Genomic DNA, 27,811 nt, shown 5'->3' on the forward strand with positions numbered 1-27,811 from the left:
CCCAGCCACATGTCTCGCGGTCTATCGGGCTGAGAGTTGGTGCCGATGGCGCCCCCTAGCGGAGCCGCCGAACATTACAGCGCTGAGTGGATTTGATTTATTACAGTGCAATTGCTGCGACCATAGACAGGCAGCAACAGGTGGAACAGCCGCCTACAACATGGATATAGTGTAGCAGTGTACTTTATTTACATACAAACACTTTATATTTTGCGGTAGTTTTTTGGTGGTTCAACTACATGTATGCTTATATAGTGAGCCAACTAGTTAAATTAACATTTTGCCTTTTTGTAGTTTAATTGTTTTGAATTATTTATCATATGGCATTCCAGAGACATCATAAGGTTTGTTCAGCTCTTTCCTTAAACACAAGAAGAAACACACATTGATAAAGGAAATAAATGCATTAAAAGGCCCTTTTCATGAGGGACATGTTGACATCACAATAAGAAAAGCACTTGTGTAAATAATAATAAACACATAATAGCCTGAATTCATTTAGCTACTTTGATTTCAGGTGCTGGGGTCAATTAACGGAACTCTTGAACGCAAGTTAATGTTATTGTTGATTACTACCCTCCAATTCAACGTAGTGCCTCGAATGCCTGCATCATATAACTTTATTTTTCAAATAATTTCGTTCCCTTGCCAAATTCTTTATATTATAACCAGACTCTCCTCCAATGCCTTTTCATTATGCTTAAATATGGAATATTCCAGGCCATCCCTCCCAGTCTTATTGCACACTTTAACTCTTAAATTGAACGAAACACATCCTGTCACTATTATCAGTGTTCACTTCAAATTTTACATTCTCAAGCTTTTCTTTCCCTCTTCAGCGGTCCCTCTCCACAAACACTGTTACTGCTATGAACACTCTGAAAAGTAATTTCTAAGACATACTATTCCCGAAACATAGCTAACTTTGCAATACAAAAAGTTATATGCATGATAAACTCATTACCAACCTGAAATCCCGTCAGCCTTCCATCATTCAGCAACACGAGAGAACATTTATCCATGACATTTCCTAAAAAGACTGCAATCCTATCTCTCCTCATACAATGGAATATGAGCATTAAAATCTGTTGCCCACACCTTTAGGGACCGGACTGTTAGAATACTGGTTAGAGAAAATGGGAGACACAGAAACAAGCATAAAAACCAGAGCAAAATGTTCAGTGTTTTATTTAAAAACTATAAACAGTCACCAAAGTAAATAAAGCCAATCTCTAACAGACTGTTAGGTCTATGTATAGTCACACATCCTACCGACACCGCAGAAATGAGGATGGTGGGGTCGCCCCGGTCAGATGCTAATACGACAGGCAGTCAGAAATGTTACACAACACACGGTAGAGAGGACAGTCTTGAGGACGTGAGCCGGAATGTGGCATGGTATTAAGAATGAAAAAATAGTACAATAAAACTCCACACTATATTAAGATAGAAAAAAGTAGTGAAGAAAATATCATACCTGCACGTAAAGCAAAGAACACAGGAGAAAACCTGTATAAAAACTCCATGTATTTAAACCAATTTACAAATACAAAACAATTTTGGTACGCGCACTGTGCCCGTACAATGACAAAATGCTTACAGTGGATAAATGTTACTTGTGTGTGTGCGGGTGTTGAGGGGAGGGCGTGTGAGGGAAGAGGAAGGGAAGAGAATACCTTCAATATTTTTTTTCTTCTACAAAATGACATGAGATATATTATTCCATACTCTTTCAGCCAGCAAAATGAGTTCTACAAGGTATTATTATACAAAAAATGTCACAGTTCCACAAAAAACTGTTTTTATCCCTCCCTAAGCTTTACAGCATCAGTACCTTTGCAGAATTATTTACAGGTTTTTAAGTACATTCATCCACTGCTGAGTATAGAATCACATTAGATACAAGTGACCAGGGATCATAAAAAAAGCAAAACAAACAAAAAACATACTACTTTATTCAATTCTACCAAAGTAATGCTTCTATTACTCCACAGAGCAAGTTCTCCAGTGGCTGCATCGGCATCAAAGAGGATCTTTATATATATTCACAACATATTTACAAGATTCTTTTTCATTAATTGTAATGGTATTCATTTCAATAATAAATAAGTGAAAATATATTGACTCAAGTAAGAAAACCAAGCTACCAAGTTTCTAAAGATTTTTTTTCCTAAATCTGCGCCGGTTGCCAGCTTAGTCCCCCTCCACCCGATCGGTGAGACTCCTACATTAGCCCCGCCCCCTCCGCGCCAATCCGTCCTCTTCAGTCGACCGCCACTCACTCCAGCGCACACATCAGTTCACGAGACCAAGAGGGAAATAAAATTAACAAAAGAACTTAAACAAAAATGTGCTCGTATTTTAGGGTTTCGTCGGTAGAGTCCCTCAGGGAAGCAGTCTTAAAGAGCCCCCCCTGGTGGGCAGCTGGTGGAAGACCCCGTGGCAGTTTATATTTGAGTGTGTGATTGTGTGTGGATGGGGCAGGAAGGAGGTTAGGGATGAGAGGGGGGGGGGCAAGAGGGTTGTTGTTCCGGGTTCCTGCCCTCTGCTCCCCCTGCAGACCCGCTACGGCTCACTGGTGGGTGGATGGGGGGGGGGGGGGATTGTTGAGCTTGTCCTTTTGGCGTTAAGCCTGGAGAGCGCGCGTCAGTTCATAAAGGCATTTGGCGAGCGTGGTGGAAACCTCCATGTTGCTTAGCGCGAGCACAGAGAGGTGCGTCTCATGCCTCTTTACCAACCTGAGAGACAAGAAGAGGAAACACAGTTTAGACTATTCTAAAAAAGAACAACATGGAGAAGGTGCAATTTGTCCCCTTCCCCTGTTTTGCAATTATTGGAATAACTCCAGACATTACTCAAATGCCATTGCTTTCGCTTCCCTAGTTGCTAGGTGACATATTTCTATGAATTGGAAGCAGGGCCTCTTCCACTGATGTTGGTGACTGAACTTATGGGTTTAGATAAGATAAGATGATAACATGGAAAAACGAAGTGTAGTTTGGGTGGATCCATAGGTAATTTCTAAACATTTCCAACACATTTGACTCTTATTCAAACCAGATCAGGATATAGATTGGTTCTAGACAACTGTACGAAAGGAAAAGGAATAAAGGGAAGTCTCGGTCCGCGCTACACTTACATGCGACCGCCGTCAGAGTGCTTGGCGATGTTCTTTAACGTTAAGGCAGCAGTTAGTCGGATGTGTTTGGTCACTGGTCCCTCTTTCTCATCCTAGGAGAGGAAACAGACAGAAAATATGTTCAAGGATTAGGAGGATCAAGAGAGGTCATATCATCGACCACGGCCAACTAGGCGCGTGACTTTGAAGAGTATTTGGGGATGGAATGGTCAACTTGTTTTACTCACAGTGAAGTCCCTGAAGACCAGGTTTCGAGAGCCTCTACGAAGAGCCATGAGAGCTGCGCTAGGATGATTCACGATGGCCTTCGGTGGTCGCGGTGTCGGAGCACTGCCTGCCGCTGGCGAAGTCCTTTAACAATGCATCAAGCACAGACAACAGTCAGTCATTTGTCAAACAGAAATACATAATTTCTGATTTGGTCTGTCCCAATTCCCTTCTACACACAATGTCACAATGTTTATGAAAAGGTCCGAATCAAGGCATCACTCCTGTGTGAAGATTAATAGAGAAATGTGTACGCACTGGGAAGTAGTCTGATTGGGACTTTGTGCCTGTTGCTCCTCTAGTTTGAGTCCAGCCAGTAAAGCCTCTCGAGAACAATGCTTATCCTGGAAAAAGAAAGAGCAGGAAAGAAGATATCGTTACATGTTTTTACGACGTGGTAATGGTACAATAAAGAGTGCACTGAGCAAACAACTATCGCTTCTATCCGGGGAAGGCGGATGCAGTCGTACCTGTAGATGTGTGATCAAGGACAGTCTCTGCCGGGGAAAGGGTTCACACCCCTCCCACTGACAATGGCCTCCGTATACGCCTTTCCCGCCGTGCAGCGTCGCTGCGTGGTAAAACACCTGAGACGGCGTTTCGAACCACCTGGAGAGGAAAGCAGAAGTAATCAGCAGCAGCTCGATTTAGACGTGGAGAGATCTGACTGTGTGTCCGAGGCACGCACCGTTTACAGGACTGCCACAGACACTTGAAGTTGTGCCCGGCTTTCCTGCTCTGCTCCGGGGGGGCTGCGGGGCTCTGCTGTGCTGGGCTGTGGTTTCCTCCTGGAGCAGGCTGCGATGCAGGCGGCGTTACTGCAGGCTGGAAGAACAGGAAATAAATGTATTACATATTTGAATCATACACAAGTCATGACTTAAAACAAATACATGATATTGTTTGTTGGCTGAGATGTAACCGAGGCCGGACTCTGGGCAGAAGTTGTTCTCTCAGCTGCTCTGCTGTAGGAGGTGGGTATCGGTGAGAGCCACATGGTCTTAACTGACCTCACCTTCTTAACCTCCATTACATTTTCAGGGACACAGCGGCATGTGGGGATTTGAACCTGTGACCCTCTGACCCTTAGATCAGCGCACTAACGCACACAGCCAGAGCCTCCCTTAACCCCAATGCAGGAGCCTAAATGCTGTTGATGTTTTGACTTCAATACTTCAGTTCATATTCAAAATGACAGTAATTAATAAATGTGTCACTGAGTTAGAAGGACTAAGAAAGAATATTTACACGTTTGAGTTGTTACAGTTCATATTTACAGTGTTAAGTGAATTACTTATTCATGTTACAAACGTGTGTGGATCATTTACATGCATAATGTCTCATTTATATCACATCTGTAATATTTGGAAATATATACTGTGGCTGTGGCATCTTAGTAACTGTGTGCCTTTTAATTTATTTTTGATACACTCATGGGAGGAGTTTCTGGGGTTAATCTCGGGTCAGTCAGGAAATGCAAGACTGGAGCCACATCGTTTTTTGACCTCTCTCACTCTCTCTCGATCTTTGGAATAATTTTATAACTTTGTAAAATGACATTCTTTTCTGTAATTATTTTTTTTTAAATAAAAGTAAACGTTTGAATTTACAGAGTTTTCCTGTGGATTTTCTGACGTGGATTACGACGAGGGAAATTGTTAAGAGCGTCAAGCTAAGGCTTCAGCCATTGGAAAGCTACACCCAACATAAGTCATGTGAGATAAGTGTGTTTGTGGGTGTGGGGTACGATATTGAGCTCTTAGGATCACACTTTTTATGTTGGTTTTTGATTATATTTTGTGGTTGAAAGTTAAACCCCTTTATCCAGGATTTTCAGTTGATCAGTCTAGCATACCAAACTTATACAGATTAAAGTATTGTAATAAAAAAAGGCTCTTCAGAAACCGTTTGGGGATTTTATAATAGCCAATGATCTGACCTGACCTGCATTCCAACCAACTTTGTGAAAGGCTGTGACTGAGGAAGGGACGCCAAATCTGAATGGGTTGTTGATTAACATGTTTCCGTAAACAACTGACTCGTTTGCCATAGTAATTTCAGTTTGCTGGATGGCAGACGCCGCAGATACACAAATGTATAAAAGCACGGGGAAAAAAAAGTGTGATTTTCATAATACACCCCTTTTTTTTTAAAAAAGCACATGTTTTACAGTGGGAGTCTCCAGCCGGTTTGCTAGACTGTGAAACAACGTGTAATAAGTTCTGCTGAGAGTAAACACGTCTCTTTACGGAGGAAACCCCACGTTACACAAAAAAGGAGTTGGTAAACTAGACAGAAATCCATGGGTTTATGATGCGCCGTCACCCAGTGTGTCTGACAGAGTGAGACTCACCGTGCAGCCGGCCGTCAGCGTGGGCGAGCAGTTCCTCTGCTGAGCGGCGTTCTCTATTGCTACTTTGGCTACTGTGCTTGGGTCTGTTCCTGCTGGCACCGCCACCATGGTGGAGCTGCTGCCGGCGTTGTTGGGGTCACTGATGGTGATGATTCGCACCCCCACTTTGTTGGGGATCCCCGAGGACGCCGCCGCCGCACTGCGGTCCTCGCTCTCCGCCGGCCTCTTGAGCCCTCGAGCCTCAGAAGCCACGCCGTTTGCAGGAGAGGCGGCGGGACTCTGGGAGGTAACAGTGACGGTGGGGGTTAGGGGGGAGCTGGGGAGCAGTTGCTGTCTAAGCAAGGGCACGGCGTGGACTGGCACCATAGGTCCGTTGGTTAATTCCGAGGGAGGTCGGTTGCCTACTGCCTGGGGTCCGTTAGCCAGGCGCTCGGCCTGCTGGGCTTTGGCAGTGTCCTGCTGTGGGGGAGGAGGACTAGGAGGAGCGGGGTCCGAACCGTGACTCTTCTCAGTGGGGCCCACCTGCCCGTTCCCCAGGTACTGTTTGGAAGCGATGTGATTTGGAATGTTTTTGTTTAAGTTACCACCTCCGTCTCCCCGATCAAAGTCACACACCCCGTTGACGAGGGTCTTTTTGGGGTCGGGGTTTCCCTCCAGAGGGTTGGTGCTGGGGGAGAGAGCCTGCTTACCATTAGCAGGGTGCGCCTCAGTCGTCGGGCCATTGAGCGCCTCCTGGCTGTTCCCTGAGTGGTATGGAGGTAGATTAGACTCCATGCACTTCCTACCATTTAGCAGCTTGGCCCCCCCCGCCACGTCGCCGTTACTGGTCTTGCGGTTAGAGTTTCCTTCTCCCAGAGACGAGTTCTCCATCACCTCGATCTTTCTCTCGTGGATGTGCAGCCCTGTGGCGTCCTTGGCCTCCTCCTCCTTTTGACAAATGATCTTGTCTCCTCTGAGGGGGGCTGGCAGTGGTGGCGGGGCTGCGGGGGCGTGGTGGGGCACTGAGGCAGTAGAGGATGGAGGGGGAACACCAGGAGCCACGGCGCCCTGACTGACAGCAGCAACAGCAGCGGTGGAGGAGGGGGGGAACCCGGTGTGGGGGACCACGGTGAATGTGACCTGTCCCGCTGCCGTGGGGCCCTGGATGATGGTCGCGGCCCCTGAGCTGCTGGTGGAGAGCAGCTGGCCTGGCAACAGCTGGACCGTCTGGAGGGCGGGGGCTCCTGCAGCAGGAAGCTGACCAGGAACCAGCTGGACATTGAGCTGCTGAGGCTGGGGAGGGGGATTCTGGCTACTGTAGTTAGACTGGTACATGACCTGTGGACTGGGGGCTATCGTGCTGTTGGGAGGGGGCACCTGTGGAGCGGGTAGGATGAGCTTTCCTCCCGGAGTGGAGGGCCCTCGCTTTGGAAGCAGTAGCTGTTTGATCAAGCTAGACTCGGTGGAGGTAGGCTGAGAGGGGGGGGTTTGGGGGATCATTTGGAGCTGCTGCTGCTGCCGCTTCATGGACAGCGAGTGGCTGACAGTTTGATTGGGCTGGGTACCGGGGGGCGGGCAGGGGCTTGAAGCTCCGGTCTGCCCTGCTATCTGGATAGTCTGGGCTGGAACAGCGGAGGGGTTAGTGAGAACTATCTGGTGTATGGCGGGGCTGTAGGCTTGGCTCTGCTGGGGGTTGGGCGCCACTAAGACCACACTCTGCTGGCTGGGGCTGGCTATCGTGACTGCTGGTCCCGCCGCCCCTGGTGCTGGCTTGGGGGCAATATTCTGAAATGTGACTCGTGACCCCTGGGAATTGGGCAAACTGACGCTACTGGACGTCTGACCGTGTCCCAACTGGATGGAAGAAGAGTGTGTCGAAGCCACGGCGACACACTGAGGATCCACCTGCGGGGGGCAGACACCCTGCACCCTGGCGGTGAGGATGTGGCCCTGAGGTACCTGCTGAAAGAGCGTGACAGGCGTCCCCGTGGGCAGCATGGGTGAGTGTTGCTGAGCTGCGGGGCTCTTTGGGCTGTGGTTCTGGGTGCCTGGTGTCGACGTCGGAATCTGGACCACTGTACCAGGCCGGACCTGTTGCGCAGCTGCCAGAGGATTCATGGGTACCGGCGGAGACGCTGAGTGACGGGAAACAGCTTCCTGTGCAGTCAAGGCCATGGATGGGGCAGCAGCAGTGGTGCTGATGCTGGGGTTGTGGACCCTCACAAACTGGGGTCCAAGACCAGGAGGCCCGAGAGGTAGGCCTGGTGACACATTAACAAACAACACAGAACGGGTCAGAGCCAAGGTCCTACTTAGGTTGATTTTACTCGTTTTTCAGTCTTCTTGTGATTGTGTTCTATGTTCTTCAAATGGTAACTTGAGCATTTTTCAACCTGGACCTTATAATCCCATGTTTGTGTCAACATTTCTTGAAATTAATCCAGATGAATGTTATCCGTTATAAATGTGTGTGCGATGCAATTATTGTTTTCGCAACAGACATTATGGGAAGGGGGAAAAAAGCGCCTCACAAGGGGTTTGGGCCTCAGCCACACTGTGGAAATCAGCTTACAGAGGATATATTATGCTCATTTCAGGGTCATATTTATATTTTGTACCTACAATGTGACATGATTTAATGTTCAAAAAGTGCTTTATTTTTCTCACACTAGCTGCAGCACCTCTTTTCACTCTCTGTTAGAGCAGACTGGGCTCTGTGGGAGAGAAACTCTTTTGGGACTTTGGGATTTTAGCCTTTGCAGACCATTTACACGCAAAAACAAATACTACAGGAAAGGGAAATTGCATAATAGGGCCTCACTCACATTCAGCCATTAAATCTATTAGAAAACATTATGCTACGCTTTTTTTATACTACAAGAAATTCCCCCCAAAACAGGCTGAAAACACTTTCAAACACCTTACACACATTTTCTTTCTGACTGGTACCGGCTCCTACGTTGTGAACCTTCCAGAGAAAAAGTGAATGAAAGAAATCGTGTTTGTACCTGTCTGCGTGACCTGAGGGTCTCCAGGAGCCATGTGTCGGGCTGCTGGGGGGGTTGCAGCTGCTGCCGGACTCTGCTGCGGCTGCTGGTAGTACAGCTGGATGGGCAGGGGGATGGACCTGCGCCTCAGCCCCACCAGCAGGATGTGAACCTGACCGTTGGCCTTGGACTCCTCTTGCCGCCGCATCGTGTGGTTGGGAAACACGGTGCTGTAAGGGCAGGAGGAAACAGAGGGGGACTTAGACTCATACTCGAAATTAGCTTCAACTATAAACACTTCAACTGTTTTACGCTTCTCTGAACCCCAGACATGGGGAAATGGTACTTACCGCAGACATTTGAGGAAGCCTGTGGAGTTCAGGATGTTGCTTCGTCCCATTTTACTGCATGTGGACAAGTACTCCGAGTACATTTCTGATCTGGACACAGCTCCATCTTGGTTCGTCTCAAAGTGTGCGTTCAGCCTGTAGTAGAAGCCGACAGAGGGGATTGTATGTAAGCAACCGACGACAGGACAGAACTTCATTTGTTTTCTCAACAAGAGCTATTTGTTTCTCCATCTTCAGGTGAATTTATCTTACCATTGCAGTGTAAACTTTTCCCCATCTAGTTCAACGATACCCGGTGGGGGCTGGGTGGATTGAACCCTCGTTACTGAAAAGACAAAAAGAGAGAAACATTTAAAAAATGTTCCTGCTGACAATCTACTGTCAGTGTGTAGCACTCCCCAGGCTGTCCACTAGATGTCAGCACTGTGCATCTCACTGACAGCACAGGAATGGCACTTCCAAGGTGGGGGGGGTCTATGTCTGGTAATTCACACACATATGGTGATGTGAGAAGGTTGGAAAGCTGCTGTTACATCTGCATTCCCCTGTCTCAACACGATATTGATGGAGAGAGATTTAAAAGTAAAAAAGTATTGAATTAAATCAATAACTGTTCCAAAGTTTAACTTAATCTTCAGAATAGTTGCTAATTATTTAATCCGCTTTAGGAAAACTTTAGTATGTTGAAGACTGCCCTTATTTTTGATTGATTAGATTTGGTTCTTATAGTGAAGTTTGTCCGTTACCTTACCACAGCAACCTCCTATCTGTTGTCACCTTGTGCTCATTTGTATAATTTAAATGAGTTTTTTGATTTGTTTTGCATCCAAATTCCCCTCACATCTTGGCCAGTCTGAATAAATACATTTTTTATCTTACATATTTGATTTGGAAAGTCTCAATTTCAAAAAGGTCAAGTTTTGCATAGCCTTAAAATATAACGCTTTAGTGAAGATAGAGTTTACTACAGATTTCCAGGGGACCATAATATTTCATTCCCTACACCCAAAGCTAAAAGTCAGCATATGAAGTTTCCTTCAAAATGCTAAAGTTGACCTTTGGTGGTTTAATAAGCCAGCAACGCTCAGAAAATTTGATTTTGTTTGCCCCCCTTTCCTTTGACTGTATAAGACGGTGGATGTTCAGTAGTGAGGTGCAGACACTCACCAGGTGCTGCTGCTCCCTGCACGGCTGCGGGGACCTGCTCCACCAGCTGCGGTCGCACCTCGGTCGCCTGCTCCGCGTTGGCCTGATGCTCGATCAACCGCACTGCCGTGAGGGCGTCGGGTCCAAACGTATGAAGGTCGACCGACACTAACCGCACTAACAAGTCTGAGGAAGAAGAGGATGCACAAAGATCAGCGCTGAACAAGCAGTGACGAGCCTGATCATTTAAGATATCACAGTAGAAGGAAAGAAACGCTGTCATCTGAGCCAGTTATTTTTTGAATGGAAAGACGAGGGTGCTGAAACTTGGCAGGCAGAAACACAAAAAGCCAGTGATGCACTAGATTTCAAGCCCTGGGTTCAGATAGTAGGTAGAATGAAGACAAAAGTGCAACTTCTGACTCGAAAAACTGTGGGTGCTAAAGTCTTAGGACATTTTTTAGGACTAACTGGCTGAGCTGCTAGCCTATTTTGTTTAAAATCAAACCAAAAACATGGACAGTAGATGATTCGTACCTATGCTGTGGTCCACAGAGGCGATCTTGCTGCAGGGAATCTCTCCGAGCTGGGCCAACAGGTACAGCACCTCCAAAGAGGCCATGAGAAGCATGAGGTCAGGCAGGGTGAGGAGCATTATTACCTCCCTGTACGAGTCCTGGTCCACGTACTCACAGATTAGCACGCTGTTGTCCTCGGCCTTGCTGAGGTTGCCCAGGATTTCCATGGCTGAAGAACAAACACAGAGAAACAAAGATTTATCTTCAGGTGCTTCACGCAGCATACTGACGGTAATACATCATGGGCGGCCACAACACTCACCTCTCATCTTGAGAAACCTGTCCCTGGACATCAAACATTTGGTGACTGTGTGAAAGATCAGATGAGTCGTCCGAAAGTCAACAGGATCCAGCTGCAGCTGCAATAAATCACAAGGCATTTATTAAACAAAGTGTCAGGCAATAAGTGCAACACAAATATTTTGACAAATAAATTCACGGACAAAAGCATGACATGTCAGCAAATGGCCAAACCAGAGTAATCCCATTGTGACATTAAGGATTTGTGTTCTTTGTCACAGGATGTAAGAAACCAAAACTGTAATCATTTAAGAGAAGACTTTGCGGCATCATATCTGAAATATGTGCTTACTGTCCTTAACCCAACCATCCAATAAATGACATCAAAGGCTAATATATGTGTATATGACAAGTACCGTCTCTAAAAATAGACATCAGATCGTCTACATGCATCTCATACCAATACATGTGATACTTAAAATTGAAATAAGCACATGTGTATTCACTACTTCACTAACATACACGGTCTTTGTTTTTCCTACGTTCAAGTGTTTGATGTACGTTTGAAAGGGGACAGCTCCCCTTGGTCAAATACATTTGGGAAACTTTAAAAATGAGACCGCTTTGAAGACAAAACAGTCTGTAAGAAAGTAGCCTTATGTGTGAGAGAACTTACTAAACCGGATTTAGTTTAATGTTCAAAAACAGACCATTCAACTGATAAATGCATCTTACACTGCAAGAGGATAATGCAGGCTTGTTTGCTTACTAACTACTGTGCATGTCAGAACAAATGATCAGCAAAAGGATAATTTAAATGTAGTCTTTATACTTCTGACCGGGTTGTTTTTTTGGTTTGGTGGAAGCTTAAAGAGCTCCTCTAACCTCTAGCATCAGTTTTGCTACAGGTTAATGCGTCCCCATGTGGGAACAGTGTCGAGTAACTGTTGCCATGCTATGATTGGACCACTGCTGTACAGGGGAGGGGTCAAATAAATATTTTCAAACCCCTGAGTAATGCACAGATTACAACGTTCTATATCCCAAAATTGCTTTGGTTTGAGAGGACCGATAGCCCTCAAATGATATGACTTCACCAACCTCGGCAGCCACGTTGCCCAGCGTGTCCAGCCCGAGCTGTCGGAGTGAGATGAGGTTACAGTGGGCGCAGAGCAAAAGGAAGCGCAGGCACGTTCGGTTGGCCGCCAGCAGCTTGACATTGGCCTCCTCGAATGAGAGGTTCCGCAGGATAACGGCGATCTGCAGCACCCGCTGCGCCTCCATGTCGTTGATGCCCGAGTTCCGCGGCGGGTGGAAGAGGCTCTGCCAGCGCCCTTCACACGACGTACCATCTGGGGAGAGACACAGAAGAAACATGTTATTATCAAAAAAGAACATGTGCAATATGGACCAGTGCAAAATCAAAATCCCTGGTAACATAATCGTTGGTAAAGGCAGATCCACTTGCATTTAATTATATGTTTTATGTTAATGTGAGTCTTAAAAAAAAACAAAGTATCATTCCCTCTCGCATTGCAACTGCAAAAAATGCAATATTGTAAAAAAAAAAAAAAAGTGTGTTCACCTTGTGCCGGACTGTTCTTGTCCCAGATCAGCTCCCTGACTTCATCGTCCTCCACCACCTCCTTCCAGAACTGCAGGAGAACAGCAGCTGTTAGCAGTGCATTTTATTATTATTAATAATAATAATAATAATAATTCACTCTCTAAACTAAAGTCAATCAGACTATAAAGAGACCCAAACTTATTTTCATCTCCAGGGAAATGTAATCTCATTGCAGCAGAACACTGGCTTCTTTATTTTCTTCTTCCTTGTTATCACCTAACTTACCCGGTATTTAATATCTATATATAAGATTCCCAAATAAAAATACACGATCTTAGCAGACAACATGCAGAAGGGATAAAAAGGTTGTACAATTTGTTTTTCTACTTTACCCTGACGAAGTCCCGGGAGGTCTTGTCCTTCCAGTCCGCCCCGAATACCCCAGAGAAGCTGCCTAATGCTACAGAGTCACAGATTAAAATATCAGGTTAGATTACAGCATCGAAGCTCAGTATGATATGTCTACAATTCTCCTGTGATGGATTATACTAGGAGGGGGGAAAGGAGCACAAAAAGAAGGGAAAGGAAACGGATAATTTGGAGAAATCAGCCCTCTAATAATAATCTGAACGTACAGTCATCGAAGACACCGGCGTGGGCCAGCAGCAGCGTCACCAGCTTGGGGTCTTTGTCCAGCTGCATGGAGTGCTTGCTCTCGTTGGACAGCAGAGTGCAAACGTTAACAGCGAAGTCCACTTCGTTGGGTAGGCCCGAGAGGAGAGAAAGCACCAGTTTGTTGTAGTCGCACGGCGGAACCAAATCCAAAGACAGTCCATAGCTTTGGCGGAGATAGTCTGGATGAAAAGAGGAAACATAGCCCGGGGTTACTGAACCTATTTCATAATAAGAGCCGGCATTCAGGCAAAAGTGAGGGGTGAGAAATGCCATTAACTACGAGTCTCAACACCGACAGAAACAGTTGTGGACACATTTCATTAACTTTTAATCTCAGAAAGAGGCGTGCTGAAAACTATCACTTGAGACTTGAATACCAGTTCCTGTTCAGAGTCTGTATCACATTTTTTGACAAAGTCAGAGTGTAAGGACCCTGTAGAATACTTAACATAACTCTGTTTGTAGGGCCTAAACATGCTGTTAAACGCTGTTAAACATTAATCTGTGAAAAGGCGATACATCTACCAAATTTCATCCATGTAGCACAATCACACATTTAGCCGGTTAAACTCAAATTTATTTTTCCTTTTCCAGAGTTGAAGCAAACCTAATGGGGCAGTAAGCTTTTCAGGGGAAGCTGCGTTTAGTTGAAATTAGTTTGATGAGCCGTGTCTTGAGTGTACTCTTAACTTTTAATTGTGTTGTCTTTGACTCGACCTCCATGATGGGTTTTTATAATTACTCCGGGGAAAGGAAGAGACGTGAAAGTTATCCAACAGCTCAAAAAGACAGATGATCCAGAACTTCATCAACAAAGACGTAAGTTGATTTCCTGCCATCCATCTCTGCATAGGACTATTTTTTCCTTACAGTGGGTATTTCAATTTGATGCAGGATCTTTGTCGACTGCTGCCTCTGGAAGCCAATCGTAGAGCAGAGAGGAGTCCCGCTGAGTGAATTTCATTTCCATGCTGAAAAGGTTTCGTGCAGCATATTCAAAAGTGGTCCGTGTGTGCTCATGCTGCAGGGATAGGGCTCTGTGCGGAGGACTGATGGAAAACATGGCACCTGACGGGGGACCGCTGTACGTGCAGAGAGGAATAACCTCTGTCCCACGACCAAACGCGCTAACGGAGAGAGGATCAAAGCTCGGTGAGAGATTTACAGTCCAACTGTCAAATAATTAACCATCATTGAGCGTGCTGAGCCAACATAGCACGACGCCAGCCGGGCTGTCTGACCGCATTACCGTTACATTTGGACTCAGAGCCGAGGCAACATGCACAGTTCACTTATCAAACTGTAATGGAGCCAGACCGATAACATCAGGGCGAAATATTAGATAACTGCAGATGTATCGTTCTGAGTGTCAGGAGTGAGTAAAAATAAAAAATAGAGTGAGGAAATGTCAAATAAGCTAATAAAGAAAACGTCTTTGGTCCAAACCGAGGCTATTCTTGTGCCAATAGTGTAGTTGTTGCCATTGCTATCAGTGCCACATACCTATTAGTGTACAGTTGTTTTGATCAAAACAAAAAAGGAAATGACAATTGTTTTGATAAACAGTTTGCTTTTTAGTGTTTGCAGCTTTTCAAAATAAAGCCTAACAAGCTATCCAACAGGACATTGGAGTATATATTTTCTGAAACATTTAGGATAATCATTAAAAGAAGTAGAAGGTGAATATATATTTATTGATGACAGCTCCCGACAAGGTGTGTGTTCACCAAAAACTACCCTTCTGCTCTCCCTACAAGCTTTTAAAAACAGTCGCACATACAGCTGCAGGAGGGAAACCACTGTGCCCTCTAATGCGTGTCCCTTCTGCGTGAATGAGAAAGTTCACCACTGGCTGTTAGAGCACAGAGCCGGGGACTAAAAGGATGCAGGCTCCCATCTAAGCTGAGGTGGAGGGAAGGGGAGCCAACAAGTGCGCTCTCCTTCCTTCCCCTTCATCAATAAGTGCTTTCAGGATAGTCAATTACCTCAGAGCGCGGCGCAACGGTCCACTCCACAGCGCCGAGGGGCTAATGGACACATCCCATTCACCGTGTGAGCAGCGCGGACGGTACAAACGAGAAGCTGCGCAAACATTTAGTTTCAAACACGATGTGGTTGTTCAGTTTCATCAGGACAGGCGAGCTTCAAGAAAAAGGCGTCAACAAAAGCCTTTATAGCCTTGAATCAAACACCAGTGCTTAGCAAGGTTGGAACTGAATCAAATGACTCACTGTGATAAAAGGGAGGAATGTACAGCGAGTACAGTCAGTTTTGGAATGAACTGGAGGTTTGATTTAAATTTAAAAACAAAAAAAGAGATTGCTTCTTAGTGTGAAAAGAAGCTAGCATAAGGGAGGCAATCATAATGAAATGGCTATATAAAAAGGAAGCAGACAGGCTAACCCTAGGACACTATTTCATGCAGCTCATTTCGTAAATAAAAACGAAATACTGCTGCCAAGATAAACTAATACGCTTCAGTTATACCTCATTGTCATTAAAAGAGGAATAGCTAATCCACCTTAAGTGAACTTGTGCTTACCCTCCTCACAATGATCAGGAAAGGGAGCTTGTCTGGAAGAGATGTAGCATTTATTCACACTGCTCTGCTTCAGCTATGGCGTTACTGCTGACTTAATAAGGCGGGCTTGTGAGAGACCCAGCGGAAACCCCGGCAGAGTAACCAGCAGACACACAGCTGAAACGAATGGATGAGGTGGAGACTTGCAGGGAAAGTGGCTGCATGTGGCCCAACAACACGGCGGCTGCCGCTACCTCTCCAGACGCACCCTTTCTGACCGTTTACGTGCAGTGAGCATATTTATTTCAATACTTTTGTGAAATAAATTCAACCTACAAAAAAAAAACAGCTGTTGTCGGCGTGCTTTTCTATACGTATGCCTGACCTGGCCCAGTTTGTCATGAATTTCACAAACACAGCTCTGACGCAGTGATCCTTCACTGTAATTACATCTGTGTAAGGATGAAGTGTTTGAGTTGGCAGACGACACAGAAAATATGAGAGAGAAACTGAATCCCTGTACCTGATACAGACGTGACCCAGACAGAAACACAGGGGGAACTTGTTACAGCTGGAGAGCGCTCCTGAATACAAAGTACGGAGCATACAAGAAGAGGAGCATCGGCCTACCTGATACACTGTGTTGCTGGTAGTTATACGAGCTGGGAATTGCACCGATTGGAAGAAAGTTTTTGGGATTCCCCGGCTGCGTTTCCTCATCGTCCTCACCGAAGTGGTGGACTTTCTCATACTTCTCCAAGTATCTGCGGAGGAAGAAAAAGACAAAACAGACGATTAGCTCGAGACTAGATGGTGTGAATTTAGGCTTTACTTTCTTTCTTCAGAGGCTTAAAATAACTTGTTTTAATTATGCACATTTTGCGTTTGAGCACAGACGCCTTGAAGTTCTTTTCTCTCTGGTATCAACACCTAAAAAGGACATGTTTTTATTTGACAACAATGTCTTCCCTTAGGCTATATCTATACAAAAAAAATGTTTTTAAAATGAATGAGAGTCACTCATACCTAAAGGGATACAGTATTTCTTCAATCTTGATAAGCCAGGAATGAAAACAGGTTTGACTGGTTACACTTCCTAACTGCCTGACAACTGTTTGAATAAAAGGCAGGTTCGGAGGGAAAAACAACAAGTGTCTGATATATTTAAAAAGAAAGGGAATCACAGTTTTCTACAGTTCTATTTAAAGCTCTACACCCGGAGACTATTTGATTAACCCACACTGATGCAAATTAAACACAACAAAGGAAGTTCATTCATCTGACTTTACAGAGAAACCAAATGTACCAGAACACACAATGTGACCGCAGCATTTCATAAGTCAAAAAAACCTTCCCTAACTGCTTTTGATTCAATAAAAAGAGTCACTGTTTGTTAAGCCAAACAGGCTTATCAGCAGACGGAATTTAAATGGCTCCACTGTAACACAAATCAAACTAAAAGCAGATGAATGGGAGGAATAGCATGAGCAGAGAACTGGAGGGAAACCAGTAGCTCTTACAGTGTGCCGGTCTGAGCAGGAACCCCACGGCAATTGCTCAATAGTGTCTCGCAGAATAAACACGTGTGCCAAGTTTAAACAGTCCTTTTGTGACTGTGGACATTCAGTGTACATTTCACAGTTCAAAAGTCTCATTCTAAAATGCAATTTAAAAGCTTCCACGGTGAGCGTTCACCTCACTCTACTAGTTTAGGAGGTTTCAAGCTTGACAGAGCCCATAGTAATCACTTCTATCAAGCCTGTGGCGCTTCCACAGACTCACGGGTGTGAAGTGAGGCATGATGCACAGAAAGGGAGCCCTGCACAACGAGGGACAAGCAGCCTAAAGCAAGCATAAAGCAGCGTCAGTCAGTAACATGACTGTGTAATGTGTGACACATGGAAACAACCGTTGCAACGGGATAGAAACGCTTGCATTTTCAACTCTAAAATCCACTCTTTTTTTTTTTAGCAACACGAATGACAAACGGTTCCAAACAATGTTTCTTTCTCTTGGAATAACAGCACTGCTGAGCAAAGCGACAGCCTGTAGTAGGAACAAGTGGCTGTGAGCAGAAGCAAGCAAACAATTGATCTTCAAATAAGATATGTACTCTCTTGATCCCAAATTTGGAAAAGAAATGTGTTGCAGCAGCATAAAAAAACAATTCAAAAATGTAAAAATCTCAAAACAGAAATAAAACTGCATTCCAGAGTAGAGAATATACAATTTGTATTATATTCTTGAGTAAATAATGCAACTACCGATTCTTGGATTCGCTTCACACTCGATAGTAATGCAAAGAAATCTGCCAGACAAACAAAAACACACACACACAGCACGATACCTCCGCAGCGAGAGTGTGGTAAACCATGCTCGTGCGGCCGTTAGTCACAGAGCCTGTTGAGGCCTGAGCGAGGCCCCCACTTGCTCATCGTGGCCGAGGTAATCCCCCGTTTGCTGGCTGCTGGGTGACACGCTGGACTATAAATACACTCAGCCTTCATTGGTAGAGAGAGTGTGTGAAAGAGAGCTGAGAGAGAGAGAGAACAGAGAGAGAGAGAGACAGAGAGAGAGAGAGAGAGAGAGAGAGAGAAAGAGAGAGAACAGAGAGAGAGAACAGAGAGAGAGAGAGAGAGAGAGAGAGAGAGAACACACAGAGAGAGAGAGAGAGAACAGAGAGAGAGAGAGAGAGAGAGAGAGAGAGAGAGAGAGAGAGAGAGAGAGAGAGAGAGAGAGAGAGAGAGAGAACACAGAGACAGAGACAGAGACAGAGACAGAGAGAGAGAGAGAGAGAGAGAGCCGACTGCAGCGGCATTAAGCGCTGGCTCACAAGCGGGGAAAGACGAGTGGGGGTTAGGGAGGGAGGGAGTGCAGCTGCTCATGTCTGCACTTCCCCTTTTTTCACACATTCATGATGAAAAGGAACGTCCTACAACTGCAGAAAATATCATCAACAACCTGAGTATTATAACTGACACCAGGGTGGGAAAACTGAGGACACACAGGAAGTAATGAGTAGACACACATTTGTATTATAACAGGTCCTGCCAGGAGCGGTGTGTTATTTACAGTCACACCGGCACAGAAACTCCCGGCTGCTCGAATACTCCAAGTGTGTCTGTGTGTAGGAGTCCGTTGCCCCCTGCTGGACGCGGAAGCAGACATGCAAACACACCAACTGCCAATTTGTGGACAGAAATGTTTGCTGGGATTTAATGTAGCCGGCTGTCCAACACAGAGTGAGGGCGGTTTGCTCAGAGGATAATCACAAGAGCGCACTAAAGGTGGAGCCAATTTAGAAAAATACTGTTATAGTTGGATCCGTTACAGAAACAGTGTTTGTTGTCTGCAAGCAGATACAAAGTCAAACTACAGCAGAGTGACGAAGCAAGTGCACATTGTTCCAATTTTATGATATGGCAATAATGTCGTTGACCGGATTGCGATATTGACACCAATGTTTCACTTGTGACTGAAAGAGACTGGAGTAAAAAAAGAAGAAAAACAGGCTTTTTGAACTAGAAGATTTTCTCACACAACTGAACACCGCCAGCTCTGGTGATACATGTCAACGGTGTTATCCTTTCTGTGAGTGCATTATCTTATAAAAAGATCAAATTGGACATCCCATTTTTTGTATCGTGTAATTCTAGACAAAAGGTCAAGTTTTTTGTCAGTGAATCCACCTTCTTTTCCAATCCAGTCACTCTTTGGAAATAAATACTGTTTATACCTTATCAGACCAAGCTGCTGTTTATTATTGGATTTCACAATTTCCTTTAACAGGTAGTATTGTCGGCTACTTAGTTTCCAGCATTCACTTAACAGGATGTTTGGTTTTTGCAAGACGTTCACAAAAAGAGAGTTCTCGGTTCTGAAGCCGTGTATGGACACTCCCCACAAATACACAAAGGTTCCCTCCAAAACGTTAGCAGGCGTACTTTTGAACGGCTTCTGGCGAAACCCTGGTTCCCATTAGTCAGGATGGAGCCAACACACACAGTACAAACTCAAGCAATAGCAAATAAAGTGATTCTACTTTTTGTAAAGAGTTGTAGCCGACCCAAAGTGCACATTTTAACCACATCATCCATCTAATGAAATGGTAAAGCCACATTCTCCCCTGTCAAGTACAAGTAAGATCTGTCGATGCGCTAGTTAGCAACGAAACAGAGAAGGAGATAGCAGCGGGGAATACTGCTGGAGGACAGGCTCAATTACAGACAGGACAAAACACTTCGTCTCAAGAGCCTTCAGATGGTGTGTGTGATTGCAAGTCTGCACTATCGCTGTTATTTGGTTAGAAAATCTCTTCTTATGCTTTGCTAAAAAGGGCAGAAAGAGACACTCTGTCCACACAGCCTTTGCCATCGGAGCATCTCTTAACTCTGAGCAGCAGCTGCAATAAGGTGGAGGAACACAAACACATCTAATGCAACACAGATCAAAGGCCACCTCATCCAGATGTTTCAGAGCAATGAGAGAGTCTACGAAGGACCAGAGAGAGTAATCTCATAACCATGTGTTGAAATATACACCCGACATGCAGAAAAAGCTAGTATAATGTGTCTGTGGTGCAAGGCTGGGCAGTAGTGTACCGTTCTGTGTTTTCAGAAACAGTCATAAATCATGTCTTTCATTTAACGGCTGGCTCATGGTCAACTGGTGGCAGAGGATTTAATATCAAAATGTGAAACGTGTAAGGATTGACTGAAATGAGTAAACTCTCGAAACTGATTGCACCTGCTCTACACCGCAGACAGATGAAAGTGTGGCGTAATATTGTCGCTGTGTAGGAAGCAGCATGTTCTACTTTGTGGCGGTTGATTAAGCCATAAGAGGTTTACTTTAGACATTTTTTTCCCCCTTCTATCTTCAAATAGGCCACTAAAACTGTCCTTGCAAGCAGAGTTAAAACACTAACCTGCTCTAATAACAGCAAGGGGTTAATAGAGAAACCTGATCTGCACTCTCCTTTGGCCTTTTAACAATGATGAATCGGATATTTAAATGGAAACCTGATGCATGAACGCATCAAATCAAAGATCAAGGTTCAGTTTAGAAATGTTCAATTCATGCAATTCTCAGTAAATGCCATATTACATGACAGGATCTCACAGAGCCACTTTTTACACATTTCAAACCATGCTTTCAAACTTCTTTTAAAGACTAAAGTCAAATTTGAGAGAGAATTAAGTCAGCGGTTTCTCGATGTCAGTGACTCCTGGGCCTGCTTTTCTCCCAATGGGGATGCAGTGGAGAGGGCAGACAGAGGTTGAGCCAGTTTCTGTCACCTGACTTGGCGTCTGTGTTCAGTGTGCTGCAGTCACAGGCTGAAGAAAAGGAATACTAATAACCCAATCAGTATTAACGGCAGATTTCCTACTAAATTAACTATAAGGTACGTCATTACCTGCAGACTGCACAACTGTAGTAAACTTCTTCTCGGCTTAATGATTGATCCACCAGTGGGGGACCAGCATTTTCCACCATAAAAGTAAATCATCATGTTTGTTCCAACTAAATACTTCATAGTTTGATTTAAGGCAAATTAAACTTGATCTTTATCTGCAGAAACCCCAGCAAGTATTTCAGTTTCTGGGGTTTCACCACTAACTGGTAGTTGGAGTGAAGTGAACATTTTGGAATTTTTCTATAAACTATTGACAACATTTCCCCCAGATTTCAAATGAAAATGCTGTTCAAAATAAAGTCTGGACACAAGCCATAGAATAAAGCCGAGCTGCTTGAGTTTGTTTTATCCAGGAGTGGCGTAAAGTCAGCGAGCAGCATTGTGACAGACTGGTGGAAAGCATGCCAACACATATTAAACATGTGATTGAAATCCGGCATATTCCCCCAAATCATGACTGCTAAACTCTTGCAAAGTTAGTATGCATGTGGTGTTATTCTTTTCTTTGCATAATTCAAGATCTGAAGACATATCCTTTTACTCAAACGTATACATATATATAGTAAATCCAGATAAACTGATCCATTTTGAAGGGGTCTCTTCATTTTTCCATGAGCTCTGCATGCGAGCTCCTGCGCTTTTCCTCATAATGTTACCTTAAAGTCACTCCCTGTCATTCCGATCCTTTTATCCAGCAGAGAGCAATGCATTATGGGCGGTTGAGTATATACACTAAGGTCAAGGTCTGGGCTAAGTAATATGGTATAAGTGGCGCTTTTTCAATGGAAGTTTTTCCCGTTTAAGCTCTTCTTATTACTATCCTCATTATTATGGAGGTATTAGATTTGGAACTATCTGGAAGAAGTGTATGTTATTTGACTGAAAATTAACAGTTTTTGCTTACAGGTAAAATGCCCTGTGAATGTTCCAATTTAACACGCAACTGAAAAGATTACCACTTTTTTTTGTACTGCTGAATGATGCTTAGGTTCTTGCCACCTGCATAATTTACCCACAGTGAGCTGGTAACATGTTGGGCCATGAGGGTTGAGAGCTTAGTGCAAACATTCCCAACTTATATAAAAGTACTTATTGAAGAGGAAAGTCATCAAGAAGGGGAAAAAGCATTGCCTGAGAATAATCCAAGTCAGTACAGCCACAGCGGACTGGAAGCAGACCGTTGTAATTCTAAACAAATCCACTGACAGAGTACAAATTACACAGCTGAGAACATAAATGTTTGTCAAATCATGGACATGTAAAGGGTTCTCCATTAAAACATCAGGTCAGGGTGTGAAAACTACACAGACACTATTAAAAAAAAAAACTTGGGTGTTATATCATACTCAAAAAACCCCTTCCTCAAATGTTCAAACTAAGCGTTTTAGCTGTTTACCACGAAACGTAACACTTATTTCAGCATCTCCTAACTTTCACACTCCACATTTAAATGATATATTTGAATTCAATCTTGCTAATGAATTGAGCCTGAACAGCAATGTATTAATGTATGCCTTTATTGCGTCAGAGCGATACCATGCCAACACTTTGATCCAGAGCGTGAACCCTTCCTCCACAGAAGTTGAAATGAAATCAGCTCCATTGGTACGATTGCAGTTCAAGCAGCCCCTCAACAAGTTAAAAAGGAGCTGAAAAATGCTTCTGGCAAGCAATGCTCACTTATTACGGAGGGACATTCAGATATGAAATAGATGGCACCAGCAGGGGCTGGCACGTTACTCCAGTGCTGCTCATTACTCTGCTCTGAGTGGGAAGTGCTGACCGGAGAGAGCCACATCATGATCATCCAATTCATTCAGACTGGAAGCGTGTTCAACAGACAGACTGCCTGTATCAAACAAGTCACAAGTTTGTGCTATAGCTGATCATTTATTTGAATTTACTCTGGGAAGAAAAGCAGGAATCAGCACTACAGCTGTCAACTGAATGTCCAGCTTGTTACCAAAACAGACAAATTCAATCTCATGAACGTTACCGATACAGCTTTAAAAATATCAAATCCTCACATACAAAACACATGTAAATGATCCCGATTGTATGAACAAAGCCTTACAAATGCACACACATAACAATTACCATTTACAGAAGGTCATTTAAATGGCTAATGAAGATTAACACATAATAATAAACAAAACAGCCATGCTTGCATGCTCTTGATCGAGATACTGAATCTGAAACAGCTCCACTAAACACATATCCACCATGTAACTGTATATAACCTCTGACCTCCCTGTATGAAGGCAAAATTAACTATGTTCCCCACTTATGCACAGAAAACTGGAGGGAAAAAGTGTTTCTATATGGTACTCTTTCAGAAGAAAGCAGCAAGAGGCGAGGAGCGCTTCAGTCTATTATCAGCCTCAGCTGAGGCAGGACAGGTCCAGCGCCTGCTGCCTCTGACATCCTGCACACTGAACTGTCTAAGATAAACTCCACAAAGTAGCTCCGGCCGCCGCTGCAACACAAGGGCAACGTTGGTCAACCCTACTTAGCTAATCAGAGTTAAAAAGGTGGACATTTCTGGGGGGAAATTAACAACCTCCACATTATCCTCTGCAGAATAAGGTATTTATAAACTACTTCCTGACATAAGATATAAGACACATCACTTGGTCTAACTGTGTACACAACAAGCCATCAGTTGACTTTCTGTCAAAGTTACGTAAGGCTCACTAAAAAGTATGCCTGTTAAAAATAATTCTGAGCCATTGAATATTAGTTCACAACTAAATCAGATCACACAAAAGCAACATCTTTGCTCTATAGCAACTTCCACTCCAAGAAAACACTACATCAAAAACACAATCTCCTACTTTAGAGAAAATGTTTTGTAAAGTATTCCAACATTTACGCTATATGAATGGCACGTAAATTGTTGTTTGTGCTCGGTAAGGCACACATGTTCAGCAGCACAACTTGTCTACATGTGCCTGAGGTGTTTTGCCCCTGCAGCAAACACTGATGCGCATCTGTGAACTTTTGAGGAGCAACAAGTTTCACGTGTACAGTAATAAAGAAAGCAGCCAGCTCTGCAATATCTGCATGAAAAGCCAACTTGGTACAGATAATTTGCCACTACTTGTGATATCAACCGGTGACCTGCAGTTGCCTGTAACATATCCATGACAGGCTCCACGCAAGAGGTGTAATCCCCTGCAGGCAGGTGCTAGTGATGTGAACAATCGTTGCATGAGGTTGGTGGGAGAAGAACAGGAGGATAGATAAAGCAGCAACACCAAAACCACAAATGCCAGCTTTTGAGAGCTGTATTTCTAGCAGACTCCTATCACTAGCAGCTGACAGTGCAGAGACTTGGAGGCTGAATGATACACACGTTTCAGCACCAAGACCTGCTCCATCACAACTCAAACGCCCTGTGGCTACACCATTTTCAGATAGGAATAACTGCCATTTGAGTATAGCTTAGGAACAAGATTAATATTCAAAATATGTTCCAGAGTTAACAAAACACAGAAGAGACAATTGGCCAGATATTTTGTATTTTTATAAAAGACAGATCCATTGTTTCCCTTTTATGTGGGTTAGAGGAAATTGAGTACTCCTCTACACATCATACCATGACGAATAAACACAGAAAAGACGTGGCTTTGCATGTGAGAATGGTGTAACTGTGCCGCTTCCTAGTAGTGGAGAGGCTGGCTCCTGCTGACTGCATCTTAACATTTGTAAACACTTCCCACATGCTACCTGAGCGGAGGAGAGCTGCATGGCCATGCTACTTACCGAAGGTAGTATTGTTTTAAAGCAAATGCAGCGTTGGAACAACTCCTTGGCAAGTGAAACTCTTCTCCAAGTTCAATCCATTGGTTTTTATCAGAGACCTGAGTGGAGGAAATGAGTTGGTTAGGAGATAAAGCATCAACAAAAAGAGCGGTTACACTGCAACCATCTGTCTGCTACAGGTCCCCCAATGAGGCCATCTCAGAATAATTAATCAATAACTTTCTCAAACTCGTGAAAATGGACAAAAATACTATAAAAGATAAACTAATCCACCAGTACATTTGGTAAAAAATAATATAATATGCTTGTTATTTTAACCTATTTACATTTATCACATCAGTAAATACAACTGCCCGTCTCCCTTTAGGATAGTATCGTTACTGTTGAGGCTAGTTAGCACTGTAGCTAACAAGCTAACTTGACTTTTCATTTTTTTTTTGTTATAAGCTAACGAGGCTAAACTCCAGCGAACTGTCTCTCCTGAGAAACTACTGCCTGAGCTGGCGGTGCTCCGTCTCATTTGGTTGTAGTTTTGGTGCCGATTACTGTATTCACTACATGGGCCTGTGAGGCCTACATTTTGTGATCAGCCATGAAGCCGAAGAAAGATGGCTATGGCGAGAAAAAGAAATGAAGCTTCCCCTGGGTGCAAACTGCCGGTAAAAGCCCGGGCGAAACGCTGTGTCCTCCGCGGTGGTTTCCCAGCCCGGGCTCCGTGCCGATAATCGATGTTAAACGTGCCCGCTAATTTTGAGTCGCTCCGACTGCACTCTGACTCCGAGCGGTTGGGCTCTCAATTCAAACCACACAACAACACAAGCCACCACATTGCATAGAGATACATGGCAAACTAGCACAAGGCCAACACCGACCCACTACCGTCTGTGTGGAGGGTACCTGGTCCGGGGAACCCACACGGAGTTGTAGAGGGGTCCACCCGGGAGTGCACCGACAGCACAGAGCGGAGAAATACACTTTTAGTTCCCACTCACCTTAGCAAATCCTCCTAAAGATACGACTCTGATATAGAGAGCATTCAGATCCAGCTCCTTGCCACCCACGATAGGAATCTTTCTGAACGGCGATCTGAGGGGTTAACACAAGAAATACAAGCATACATGTTTATATTACAGTTTTCTTCAACTCACTAGCACATGCAATGGAAATTTAAAGTTGTATTTCTTGGGAATAAAGACGCCCCAATCTCACCCTCTGCTTTGGTGAAATTGCCGCAGCTCGTCCAGGAAAGCCTGTCCTTTCCTTCGCTGATCTAGTAGATTTTTCCCCGTCGAATTTGCCATTGTTTTTGCATGCAAAAACGGTTAAACCCCACTTCAGTCGCTTCTTAAGACACCAAGGATCCCATACTCCGCCGGCGCTCAGTCATTCGCGAAGCTGAGTGTTTAAAAAGTTAAAGAAATAGCTGATAGCAAGAAGAGCGGCAGCTCGCTAATAAAGACTGATGCACACAGAAAGCAAGCCGTTTCAACCCCGGACTAACTTCCAACGAACAGTGAGAAATACGACCGATTTACCGGCAGATTAGAAACGCCATGGCAGGATGTGTAGAATTAATGCTTTTGGTCGCGGTTGTATTCGTTTGGAGTGGTTTGACAGTGTGTTACGGACGCAGCTCCGAGGCCATCGCACACACTGTAGAGCGGCAGAGGGATCCAGTTCTCAGACAAAAAGATGTGAAGGCCGCGGAGCTCGGCCTGCCATGCGGGCAGCGCCCTCTGCGGTCACATTAGGTACTGTATCGTCCAGAGCACAGCGGCTGCTGGAACAATAGAGACTGTTTTCTTTTTTAGGGACCGTCTGACAACTCGTTTCTCTGTTTGGAAAACGGGTCAGGAGGTACTTGGAAATGTCCCGTGGGGGGAGGGGATAACACTAATTAACATAGCCCCCTTGTTATCCCAACTAGGCGTTTAATAGAGGGCAACCCCTTCATTTTATCAATACAATTTTCCTAAGCCTTAGCACATTTATAACTTGTTTCAAAGTGAGTATCCTTCCTCAGTGATATTAGCTAATTGAAAATAGGGTATTTTCATTAGAAAAAAAAGAACATTTTCATACAAATACCACAGCAATATTTTAAACACCAACCGGACACCTCATATATATAATCCAGTGACATTATTTATTTTGACATACAATATGTAGACAAACTAAGGATAAGGGCACAAATATTGTTTCTAAAGAAGTATTCCTCATTTTATTTAAGATATTTATACTTTATTTAATTTATTCAAATAAGTGATCGTTGCTCCTATGATGAAACGTGAAATAATGTCTAAAGGCTTATTTACCTTTATGACATTCATGTACATATTTTCTAAAATATATTGTTATACATAAATATATACATAACGATATTATGTATAAATACAACATGTTATTATTTTTTTGACACTGGTTAGACAACATGTGTACATTTATGATTACAAATATTACACGTTTTGTTTTTATATAATCAGCAATAGCCTTAATCTTTAGGTTTACTTAGCCAGTTTAACATAAAGTGTCCTTCATCCTGTTGATTTGGGGGGGTTTAGACAACAATTAGGGTATTTTATGATATATACTCAAAATGAATCACCATCTGTTTGAAAACATCTATTTATAGTGTGTGGTTGTTCACGCATGAAACACCAAACACTGTTGTGACTATGGTGTTGAGGGATTGATTTATTTTCTACATGGTGTAATTTTGTGGCTGGAAACTTGTTATGGTTGTGGTTATCAGCCCCTATCCCTTGCTGACCACTTCAAACCGACTTTTATCTCACGGGATGGTAGGAAATTACTCCTGATCCCTTCTC

At 44.0% G+C, this 27,811-nt stretch overlaps 1 protein-coding gene across 2 annotated transcripts; it reads right to left on the reverse strand.

Moving 5' to 3' along the window:
• Nucleotides 1-1,172: 1,172 nt before the first annotated feature.
• On the reverse strand, nucleotides 1,173-26,709 carry arid2 (AT-rich interactive domain 2). 2 transcript variants are annotated; one of them, XM_063905800.1, is made up of 22 exons: nucleotides 26,519-26,709; nucleotides 26,193-26,378; nucleotides 25,976-26,069; nucleotides 24,984-25,081; nucleotides 16,433-16,566; nucleotides 13,242-13,460; nucleotides 12,999-13,066; nucleotides 12,625-12,694; nucleotides 12,141-12,391; nucleotides 11,062-11,158; nucleotides 10,759-10,968; nucleotides 10,243-10,407; nucleotides 9,328-9,400; nucleotides 9,076-9,210; nucleotides 8,747-8,955; nucleotides 5,760-7,999; nucleotides 4,095-4,231; nucleotides 3,877-4,015; nucleotides 3,665-3,750; nucleotides 3,367-3,490; nucleotides 3,140-3,231; nucleotides 1,173-2,738 (listed from the first exon to the last, which is right to left on the reverse strand). In XM_063905800.1, exons 2-22 carry the CDS (start codon nucleotides 26,282-26,284, stop codon nucleotides 2,627-2,629), a joined length of 4,845 nt encoding a protein of 1,614 aa, XP_063761870.1. In that variant the 5' UTR covers nucleotides 26,285-26,378; nucleotides 26,519-26,709; the 3' UTR covers nucleotides 1,173-2,626. The 2 variants fall into 2 exon arrangements, with proteins under 2 accessions (XP_063761870.1, XP_063761869.1); XM_063905799.1 differs by having other exon boundaries at nucleotides 26,193-26,709.
• Nucleotides 26,710-27,811: the final 1,102 nt, after the last annotated feature.

The sequence above is a fragment of the Eleginops maclovinus genome, chromosome 17 (genome assembly GCF_036324505.1).
Source record: "Eleginops maclovinus isolate JMC-PN-2008 ecotype Puerto Natales chromosome 17, JC_Emac_rtc_rv5, whole genome shotgun sequence".
In the NCBI taxonomy this organism is placed as follows: Eukaryota; Metazoa; Chordata; class Actinopteri; order Perciformes; family Eleginopidae; genus Eleginops; species Eleginops maclovinus.